Source organism: Microtus oregoni, unplaced genomic scaffold (assembly GCF_018167655.1).
Source record: "Microtus oregoni isolate MIOR12 unplaced genomic scaffold, Mior012 000002F_ref0000024, whole genome shotgun sequence".
NCBI lineage: Eukaryota > Metazoa > Chordata > Mammalia > Rodentia > Cricetidae > Microtus > Microtus oregoni.
This window is the reverse complement of record NW_024543061.1, coordinates 31,169,214-31,181,089: the sequence shown is the minus strand read 5'-3', so window position 1 is coordinate 31,181,089 and position 11,876 is coordinate 31,169,214. Positions and strand designations below refer to the sequence as shown.

The 11,876-nt window shown below is 43.4% G+C and overlaps 1 protein-coding gene across 1 annotated transcript; it reads right to left on the bottom strand.

Moving 5' to 3' along the window:
* Positions 1 to 3,551: 3,551 nt before the first annotated feature.
* On the bottom strand, positions 3,552 to 4,521 carry LOC121441274 (vomeronasal type-1 receptor 94-like). Its single transcript, XM_041642418.1, has one exon. The coding sequence runs from the start codon at positions 4,482 to 4,484 to the stop codon at positions 3,552 to 3,554; it is 933 nt and encodes a 310-aa protein (XP_041498352.1). The 5' UTR covers positions 4,485 to 4,521.
* Between the last annotated feature and the right edge of the window lie 7,355 nt (positions 4,522 to 11,876).

The window sequence follows — 11,876 nt, the reverse complement described above, 5'->3', positions numbered from 1 at the left end:
AGAAATTGAAGAGGATACCAGAAAATGGAAGGATCTCCCTTGCTCTTGGATTGGGAGGATCAACATAGTAAAAATGGCAATTCTACCAAAGGCAATTTATAGATTCAATGCAATCCCCATCAAGATCCCTTCAAAATTCTTCACAGACCATGAGAGGACAATAACCAACTTTATATGGAAAAACAAAAAACCCAGGATAGTCAAAACAATCTTATACGATAAAGGAACTTCTAAAGGCATTACCATCCCTGACTTCAAACTCTATTACAGAGCTATAGTATTGAAAATAGCTTGGCACTAGCATAAAAACAGAGAAGTCGACCAATGGAATCTAGTAGAAGACCCGGATTTTAACCCACAAACCTATGATCACCTGATTTGAGAGCATCTTCAACAAATGGTGCTGGCATAACTGGATGTCAATCTGTAGAAGGATGAAAATAGATCCATATCTATCACCATGCACAAAACTCAAGTCCAAATGGATTAAAGACCTCAATATCAATCTGAACACACTGAACCTGATAGAAGAGAAAGTGGAAAGTACTCTACAACACATGGGCACAGGAGACCACTTCCTACATATAATCCCAGCAACACAGACATTAACGGCAACATTGAATAAATGAGATCTCCTGAAACTGAGAAGCTTCTGTAAAGCAAAAGACACTGTCACTAAGACAAAAAGGCAAACCACTGACTGGGAGAAGATCTTCACCAACCCCGCAACAGACAAAGGTCTGATCTCCAAAATATATAAAGAACTCAAGAAACTAGACTTTAAAATGTTAATTACCGAATTAAAAAATGGGGCACTGAACTGAACAGAGAATTCTCAACAGAAAAAGTTCAAATGGCCTAAAGACACTTAGGGTCATGCTCAACCTCCTTAGCGATCAGGGAAATGCAAATCAAAACAACTTTGAGATACCATCTTACACCTGTCAGAATGGCTAAAATCAAAAACACCAATGATAGCCTTTGCTGGAGAGGTTGTGGAGTAAGGGGTACACTCATTCATTGCCGGTGGGAATGCAAACTTGTGCAACCACTTTGGAAAGCAGTGTGGAGGTTTCTCAGGAAATTTGGAATCAACCTACCCCTGGACCCAGCAATAACACTCTTGGGAATATACCCAAGAGAAGACCTATCATACTACAAAAGTATTTCTTCATCTATGTTCATAGCAGCATTATTTGTAATAGCCAGAAGCTGGAAACAACCTAGATACCATTCAATGGAAGAATGGATGAAGAAAGTATGGAATATATACATATTAGAGTACTACTCAGCAGTAAAAAACAATGACATCTTGAATTTTGCCTGCAAATTGATGGAAATAGAAAAAACTATCCTGAGTGAGGTAACTCAGACCCAAAAAGATGAACATGGGATGTACTCACTCATAATTGGTTTCTAGCCACAAATAAAGGACATTGAGCCTATAATTTGTGATCCTAGAGAAGCTAAATAAGAAGATGAACTCAAAGAAAGTGTAGAGTTATCCTCCTGGATATTGGAAGTAGACAAGATTTCTGGGCAAAAAATTGGGAACTGGGGGTGGTGTTGGATGGGGGAAGGGGAGATGGGGAGAGAAAAGTGAGAAGGGGAGAATGGAGAGAGCTCTGGGGAATGGGAGGGTTGGGATAAAGGAAGGGTAGATATGGGAGCAGGGAAGTATATATCTTAATGAAGGGAGCCATTTTAGGGTTGTCTAGAGTCTTGGCTCTAGAGGGGTCTCCAGGTCCCAGGGGATTTCCCCAACTAGTTCCATGGGCAGCTGAGGAGAGGGTACCTGAACTGGCCTTGTCCTATAGCCATACTGATGAATATCTTGCATATCATCATAGAACCTTCATCTGGTGATGGATGGAGATAGAGACAGAGACCCACATTGGAGCACTGGACTGAGTTCCCAAGGTCCAAATGAGGAGCAGAAGGAGGGAGAACATGAGCAAGGAAGTCAGGACCATGAGGGGTGAGACGGTGGGGCTGATCTAACGGGAACTCATCAAGGCCAGATGGACTGGGACTGAAAAACATGGGATCATACGGGACTCTCTGAACGTGCTGGTCAATGAGGGCTGACTGAGAAGCCCAGGACAATGGTACTGGGTTTTGATCCTACTGCATGTACTGGCTTTGTGGGAGCCTAGCCTGTTTAGATGCTCACCTTTCTAGACCTGGATGGAGGGGGGAGGACCTTGGACTTCCCACAGGGCAGGGAACCCTGACTGCTTTTAAGACTGGAGAGGGAGGGGGAGGAGAGTGGGGGTGAAGACTGGGGGGAGGGGGAGGGAAAAGGGAGGCAGGGAGGAGGCCGAAATTTTTAATAAAAAAAAAAACTTTCTCTATCATTTTCTTTTCTTTCCCAACCATACAGATATCTTTTCCTCTTTAATCTGCTAAGAGATATGGCTGGGATTGAAGCTGTGGCTTTGGTGCCTGTCTCCACCCCATTTCTTAACTTTTTGGGAGTCTAGCTTCATGGTGGAAGTACAGGCAGGAGACAGTTTATTACCACAGCTCTGCAGAGTTTCAAGGTCCAAGCCACCACCAAGAAGCCTGACACCAGCTGCCCATAAACACCATTTAAGTATTTGGTAGCAGGGCCTCCTAACAGATCGGTGAGATTTTTGCCACTAATGCTGAGTCAGGAGCCATGCCTATGCTTGCCACTGGCAAACAGCCTACCGGAGTAAAGCTGGTTACCATGAAGTTGTGCTTGACTCTGTTCCTTTCTGTCTAGAGCCCCCCTTTGAAAGCTTTCTCAGGATGTATGTGAAAATTCTTGCCAAACATTTGGACACCTTTTGTATACAGAAGTTTCTGTTCCAGCCAGTCCTGCAGCCATTCAGTCACAAATAAACACACAGAGGCTTATATTAATTATAAAAACGGTTTGGCCTATTGGCTCAAGCTTATTATTAACTAGCTCTTATAATTTAAATTCACCTACAATTCTTGTCTATGTTTAAACATGTGGCTTGGTACCTATTCCCAGAGAGGCAATCTCATCATGCTTCCTCTGCATCTGGCTGGTTACTGTGTCTCTGCCTTTCCTCTCCCCAGAATTCTCCTAGTCTGGTTACTCCATCTATCCTTCCTGCCTGGCTACTGGCCAATCAGTTTTTTATTAAACCAATATGAATAACACATCTTTACAGTGTATAATATAAGAGCACTTTCTCACAGCAGTGGTCACATAGTTAAAAGTAGGACAGGTTTTCCCAGGCTATGGTATGTAAGAACAACCTTACAGTACTCGCTTAAAGACTCATTGTTATGTATATCTAAATTGATATATATATATAACAATCAGTTATATTTCATATATCTTATATGTATGTGATATAAGATATATATCTTACCACATCTCTAGGGAAATGTGGTTTAATTTTCTGTTACATGCTTGTCACCACATGGGTAAAAGTAAATAATTGTAAGAGGAAAAACATAACTTCATAGTTTCATGTACAACAAAGCAATAGACACTATGCTATGATTGACAGATCTAATGCCAGCACACTGACTTTTCAAAGACTGACTTTTCAAACATTTATTATCCCCTTAAACATGAACCTCAACAGGTTACCTACATGTTTTTCAGTGCTCATAAACACAAAAGGACTCACTGTGGCATAGATATGTACTATAAAAAGTTGAATGTAGTAAAATGTCGAATCATCCAGGAACATGGTTCTTGAGCAGGAGATGATGCTGTCCAGGATGGACATCAACACAAAGAAGCTCAGGAGCAGCAGGATGGTCCTGGAGGCCTGTATCTCTGGAGAGGCTTTTGGAGAGAGGCTGGTGCTGTGAAGATGCCCGGACAGCTTCTTGTGCCTGCACAGGAGAGTCAGCATGTACCCGTTGGAGAGGGCCATGAGACTAATAAGAAAGGCTTCTCTGAGTGCCAGCAATGTGGAAAATGTACTTCGCATGAGATAACTCATGGGTAGAATAGAGCAAGACCGAGTAACAAACATAAAGTTATTCAAGGTCAAATTGGGTGTGGCGATAATGGACACTAAGAGGTGACTACTAATGAACATATAAAAAATACTCAGGAGAAGAAGGGCACGTGACATGTGATAGGGAGATTTCTGCTTGAACTTTGCCAAACAGGAGCTTCTGGGACTGAGGATGATAGCCTGGAAGGCACTCAACAAGCTAGTGGTACACAGAGAGAGACCCCTAAAAACTCTGTACAAGTAGACGAGGAATTTACATGTGATGTCATCCCATCCCTGCCAAGAAATAAAAATGTCTGTAGCTGAGACTGCCATGACCAGTAGCATCAGTAGGTGGATTAGGGCCAAGAGACCAATGGGCAGGTCAGTGGGTTTGGGCCTGTGCCCACCAAAGAACTTGAGGATGTGGAAGAGAAGAAGGATGCTGTTGGCTGAGATCCCAATGCCAATTTCAGAGAGAAGGGTGTTCCTTAAGTTGGAACTAGCATGGAGTCGGCTGTTCTCATTCATCTTATGTGGGCACAAAGAGTGGCTGAGGAGAAGAGTACAGCAATGGCTTATCATGAGCACAGCCACATGAGCCCCTCCTGACACCTGTTCCACTGAAGATCTCAGTTCCACCTCACACTCCACAGACCGTCCTCAGCTATCACTAGACTTCAGAGCCATGGCTGGATGCTGTGTCCAAGGTGGCCGCATCAGTGTGTGAGCGCCTTCCACATTAAAAACAGCATCCACCAGAAATGATGTCTTTTCGCATTTCCCATGTTTGGGTTTTAATGGAGCAGGAACAGGATCTTGGTTTTCATCCACAGCATCTTGATTGCCAGGTCCATTATAGACAGAGCTTTACTATTTAGGGCGAGTTTGAATGTGGATGATTGTGTAAAAGAGGAAGTCAGCCCTTTGCAATGGCAGAGGATCCAGGGATGGGGCATGTCCGTATTCTGTTCAAGGCTGTCTTTACTCGGTTTATTTATTGTAAACTCAAATTTCTTAATATATTTTGGAGGCAAATATTGGGAATTGTGAACTATGAATCCAGACATTTCACACTCCATACACAATCAGCAATTTCCTGAGTGACCTTTAGCCCGCTAAGGCTAGGTTCCAATCACCTCCTCTGGAACATATGGAAGGTTATGTTCCTGTGTCAGGGAAACACTAGGTGTGTAAGAACATGCTTTATACACACAAAACATGGCAGTGTTCCAGCACATGATCGTCTCTGTCAGTGTTTCAGATTTTCTAATGCAGCACCTTATGTTTGTGCTCTGGGAGAGCTAAGGCTGCTCGTAGTGACTGGTCAGCTCTATCCATGCCTGAAACAGAAGATAAATGAGAAATGAGAAAATAACTGAACACTGGAGCGGAGTCCTCTCCAGAGAACGCTGACAGACAGTTCAGTGTGTGAGTGCTGCTCTGTGACCGGGACCCCGTGTTTCTAACCCCACTCCAGAGCTGCCTCCATGAGAAAAGCACAGTGTAACGTCAGCCGAGCACATTCCACCTCCTTCTCCTTCAGCCTGGGAAGTCAGGGGAAAGACTACAGCTCTCAGACTCAGGGCTCCCCATCCCACTTTACGGAACTAATTAAAGGAAAATGATGCAACTCTGTCTTGAAAGGAGGGCTCCATGGGAGTCTACGTTCCTGCTCTCCTTAACTGAGATGTGATACTTCACATTCCAGACGCCAACTCCAAATTTATATTAAGATTTGTTGTAAATGTTATTGAAATGTTGCAGTTTAATTGATTAGACACTGACTAATTGAAATATCATATCCAAAAACAAGTTGGGGGTAAGCCTTTATTTCATTTTATAACTGATAATCCAACGTCCAGGAAAGTTGTGAAAGGAACTTAAGGCAAGTACTGGGAGACAGAGACAGACCATGGAAGAATGTAAGAGTGTTGCTTATTGGCTTGTGCCTCATGGCTTTCTCAGTCTGTGTTCTTAAGCTTCCAGGACTACCAACCCAGAGGCTGTACCCATGGTGAGCTAGGTCTCTCACATCAATCATCAACCAAGAAAATGTACCACAAGCTTCCCGACAGGCCAGTCTGGTGGGCACACTTTCTCACTTTCTCAGTTGAGTTTCTCCCAAATGGCTCTAGCTTGTGTCAATTAGACAAGAAACCATCCAGCACGTTGACCCCTTGCCAACTTGACAAACACACCACTGTTACACTATAACCTTTTCTTTTTTGTTGTTCCCAAGATATCATACTAATATCAACATCACAATAGAAAAGAGAGCCCAAAATTTAAAAGTTCCACATTCTTTAAAAGTTAACTCTCCTTAAAACACCCAAAGTTCCTTCTGACAGTCAACTTTCTCCAAAATAGCTGAGTCTCTAAAATATCAAGTCTCTCTATCATTTTCCAAGTCACTCAAAAATCTCCATCATCTCTCTAGAGCCCCAAAGTCCCTGCAAAACATCCACATCTCTTTAAAATGTGAAATCTCTTACCTGTGGAATACTATAAAATAAAAAAAAGTTTAAATGTTTTTGTGTCCCAGAAGGGAACACAGTGAAAATCAAGTTCAGCAAAGTCCAACATTGTGAATGCCAGTGTCAGACATCAGGGACTCAGTAATGGTCTTCTGAACTTCTGGGACTCACTAACGTCACAGTGCTTGGAGAGCCATCCAAAGCACACACAGCTGTCTTCACCCCACAGAAGCTGCTGTCCCGGTAGTTGGCCCATGATATTGGCATCTCCAAATTGCTTGGATCTCCACTGCAACTGGACTGCACCTTGATCAGCAGCCTCTACTTGGCTCTCTGCAGGGTCTATAACACTGCCACATGTGCCAAGCCACATTTTACTCCAGGATCCCTTCATGCCTTCAAAACCAGTGCCACCAAAGAAACTCTCATGCTACCAAACTCAGCTGCCAGCATGGTACACCACCTCAGCAGTATCTGGACCACAGTGTCCAGGGGATGAACCTGAGAAAAACACTTTCAGCAGCGTTTAAGTGTTCCAGCAGGTGAAGGTTCCACTTCAGTGGTTCTAAATTCAAAATAGGAATGAGCCTCATAAAACCTTTAACAGATTATCAAGCTTCCCTTTGGAACTTCACAGGTCAAGCCCCCATCATCTGCACTGCTCTCAGCATTATATTCTTAGATCATGCAGAATAACTCACCAGGATATCAGCATTCAGTGGATTCTTTCAGTCCAAAGTTCCAAAGTCCTTCCACATTCCTCAAAACAACTCAGTGTCATGACAAGACCTAGTACCAATGTCTGTCCTTGTTAGGATTTCTGTTGCTGTGATAAAATACCATGACAAAAGTAAGTTGGTGGGGAGCGTGGTTATTTCACCATGCAGCTTATCATTCATCATCCAGGGAAGCTGGGGAAAGAACTAAAGATATGGAGTTGGAGGCAGAAACCGCTGGAGAGGCCATGGAGTAGTGCTGTTTATCAGCTTGCTCCTTATAGGTGCTCAACCTATTTTCTTATAACTCCCACAACCACCATTGGCTATACTGAGCTGTGCCCTCCCATATCAAATCAATCATTAATCAAGAATATGTACCAGGTACTTTGCCACAGGCCAGTCTGGGTGGGATATTTTAAGGTACTATACACAAAGGTCACCTGCCATTCAGCCTATACAAGAACGCAAAGCAACTAGCAAACCTTTAGAGGTACCAACAACCGTACCTTTAAAATGGCTAACTGAGAAACCAATATGGGTTAAGCAATGGCCTCTAGCTGAAGAAAAGCTGCAGGCTTTAGAACAGCTGGTAAAAGAGCAACTAGATGCTCACCATATTGAAGAATCAATCAGCCCCTTAGCAGCAAATCCAAGCCTCTCAGCAGGCACCACTGGGTGATGAGGGAAGCAGGTTGTGCTGCAGCACTGTGTAAGGTCCCACATTGGTGGCTGGAGTCTGTGCCATGCTGTTCTTCTGGGGCTGCTCTTCTGCTCCTGCTCATTCTGGAGGGTGATTTAGAAACATCAGGTGACATTCTTGCTGCCAGTCTGAGCCCAGAGATGCGGCTTCCAAGGTTTCACAATTCAAAATACAATTCTCACAGTCTTTCAGAAACAGCTGTCATTCCGTATCCCAAAGGCTCTTCTTGATTTGCCCATCACATTCCAGTTCACTTATTTTGTTGTCTCTAGAAACAGTGCTGGCATATGCCTGGTGATGATTTTCCCTTCCTGGTGTGCCAGCCATCTCTCCCCAGTGTCTTCCTAGTTTTAAAGTTAGCATTTTGCCAAAGGTAAATATCCTGACTGAGTATCATCGTCAAGACACGTGCATGAAGCAGGACTGGCTTTGCTGCTAAGGGGCTCTAACCTCCCTGTCAGAGCATTCATTGCCTCAGTGACAAGAAGACTAAGTTGGTTCCTGTCCCTCTCTTCATTTAAGTTCAATAAAATATGAGATTTGGGAAAAACCTGAAAACCAAGTAGAGACAGCACGATAGAGTGGAGTGGAGTTGTCCAAAAAAAAAAATTCCGAAACAAAATGAGATTTAGATTTTTTGTTATAAAAATTATATACAGTGCATGACAAGAACATAGAGAAAAGGTAAAATAAGCAACCATTCTTCCTGGCAAGTCCTATACCTAGGTCTCAGTGAGTCAGGGAAGGAACCAGCCATTGTGTTCAGTGCAATTTAACAATTATTGTCCTGGCAACCTCATCACCATGGCTACTCAGTGACAGTTCCTACCAGACTGGTACAGGCTAAGGATCATGACCTCTGATTTGTGATTTCGGGAATTAGATTAGAATGAATAGTGACCGTAAGCTAACACTGGCAGGCACTTTACAGTCCTGTGATGTCGCCCTCTGTGGGATGTGGTTTAGAATCTACAGTCCTGATTGTTACATAGATTTTTAAATCTTTGATAACTCAAACTCAGAAGAACTTACATCACCATAGCTCTGCTGCATGTACCACAGCAATAGGTGCACAGCTGAGGACATTTAATTAAAGTGAGAACTCCCTACCTTTCAGCTCTCCGATTGTTTGGCTTAGGAATAGGTAAATCAGTAAAATGCTTTGAAACTGACAACTTTTCCAGCTATTCAATGTGAGCTACTTATTTCTTAGGAATAAATGTGGATCCAAAATTAATTTTGAGTGTTTTTAAACTGAGGAAAAGAATATCCCAAGAAGAAAACACCCCCATTGCCCTGCAGCACACAGTCCCTGTGCCGGGGGGCTGTCAGAGCTCAGCATCCCCTCTGCAGATGCTGAAAACTTCCCTGAGTTCCACTGCTCCTCCTCCCACAGCCTGCCTGGGACCCAACCACCTTCCGAGTCTGCACTTGGGTGCAGAGCACTTACCCAGATGGACGTGGCAGGTGAGGACTGTGTCTGAGGAGATCTGCCCAGGCTCAGATAGTAGGGGTTTTAATGCATCTCTGCAGTTTGTAATTTTAGTGTCTGTCGAAGGTGACAAGTTCCCGCTGGGGAGCACGGAAATGTTGCATCCCGGTGGAGGACCATGCCTGCCTGTCACGGATAACAGCCATCTGGGGAGGGCTGAGTGCAAACTTTATCTGAGCTCCCTTGACACACTTCGCGGGCAATCAGAAAGATCGCATGAAATAAACATCCTTAGCTTTTTTTCAGCTTACTCCTTAGAATTAATTTGTACCAATTTTATGACCATGAAATCTCTCTGTGATCCTTGTTATCCTCCTATGAGTTCCTTGTCTACCTGAGGGTCCTTTCTCTATAGTGTGACAGGCAGCCTCTCCTGGGGTCAGTCCTTCCATGAGCTCTTGTTTTCCAGGTGGTGTTGATTCTGGTTCCCAATATCCCCAAACTCCGACTTTAGGATTTTAGCTGTGAGTGAAATTTGAAAGTGAACTGTAACAACTTAGGTGGAATGAAGAGGTCAAGGCAGAGCTGGAGAGCCAAAGTGACCACAGGCAGATGGAACATAGCTGAGGCTGTGACCAGGCGGGCTCTGCTCCATAAGGAGCCCCAGTGATCAGCATTGTTTGCACTGACAGAAGGAGGAACAGGCTCTGAAGATATAAGTGATTTTGCTTCTTCTCCAATAGAGCTAAAAGGTATAAAAGCATTGAGTCCTATAAAAAAGGAACCAGGGGAGCTGAAGCCTGCAGTCACGCAAGCCTGGTGGTCTATTCTGATGTCTGAGTAAGTGATGACTACACAGTTGGAGGCAGGAGGGTTATAAGTTCAAGGCTAGCCTTGGCTACAGTGAGAGACTCAGTTACGAAAAGAAAAACAATGATTTCATGAGGAGTGATTAGTATTTCAGATATTAGAATTTGAAGAGAACGCTTTAAACTCATGTCAAAAATTAAGTGGACACTATAAATGGGAATATTATATCTAGAGAGAATGGGAAATCCCAGAGGGATTGAGTGTTCCTCTTCTTTTTGAGGCAGAGTCTCACCATGTAGTTGCAGCTGGTCTGGAACTCACTATGTACATCAGGCTAGCCCTCGACATTCAGAGCTCTGTCTGCCTCTGCCCTGAAAATATCTGCCGCCACTAAAGGCATGGACTACCCTGCCTGGATCTGTTCGTGTTTTTACGCATTTCTGTTTGGCAGTTTCCTCATGTCTCTCCCTATTCTCAGTCATTACACATCTGTAAATATTCTATCCTGTTCAGCCACATATCCTTCATCTGTTGATACCTGCAGCATTCTTCATTGCAGCCTATTCCATTTTGTTAGACGATGGGCCCGGGGCCAGGCTTTTCAGCTAAACCAGTGTGGACAAACTGGGCTTAATAATCTTTCCCACGTTGCCTCCCTCTTCACCTAATTTTATTTTAGAAATGTTTTAATATTTATACTACTCATTTATTTTACACAATTTAAAAATATTTTTCATAGATTCTAGTAGATTTCCCACATGTTGGAAATTCTGTCAGCAAGTCAAACTCCTTTTATTCCCCTCTCATAGCTCGTCAGGGGCCCAAGAATTTACTGTGTTCCCATGCACACATAGTCACGTGCTAGCTCTTATTTACTTAATAGATAAAGGTAATATTGTTTGAGAGTCGCTGCCTTTATTTACATTTTTCCTTTTTATTTGAGTTCTTCCACAACTTTCTTTTTTTTTTAATTTATTTATTTATTAAGGATTTCTGCCTCGTCCCCACAACCGCTTCCCATTTCCCTCCCCTTCCCCGATCAAGTCCCCCTCCCTCATCTGCTCGAAGAGCAATCAGGGTTCCCTGACCTGTGGGAAGCCCAAGGACTGCCCACCTCTATCCAGGTCTCGTAAGGTGTGCATTCAAACTGCCTAGGCTCCCACAAAGCCAGTACGTGCAGTAGGGTCAAAAACCCACTGCAATTGTTCTTGAATTCTCAGTATTCCTCATTGTCTGCTATGTTCAGCTAGTCCGGATTTATCCCATGCTTTTTCAGACCTAGGCCAGCTGGCCTTGGTGAGATCCCAATAGAACATCCCCATTGTCTTAGTGTGTGGGTGCACCCCTCGTGGTCCTGAGTTCCTTGCTCGTGCTCCGTCTCCTTCTGCTCCTGATTTGGACCTTGAGATTTCTGTCCGGTGCTCCCGTGTGGGTCTCTGTCTCTGTCTCCTTTCATCGCCTGATGAAGGTTAATATTCCTGAGGATGCCTATGTGTTTGTCTTTGGATTCACCTTATTTAGCTTCTCTAGGAACATGAATTATAAGCTCAATGTCCTTTATTTATGGCTAGAAACCAAATATGAGTGAGTACATCCCATGTTCCTCTTTTTGGGTCTGGCTTACCTCACTCAGGATAGTGTTTTCTATTTCCATCCATTTGTATGCAAAATTCAAGAAGTCCTTGTTTTTTACTGCTGAGTAATACTCTAATATGTATATATTCCATACTTTCTTCATCCATTCTTCCGTTGAAGGGCATCTAGGTTGTTTCCAGGTTCTGGCTA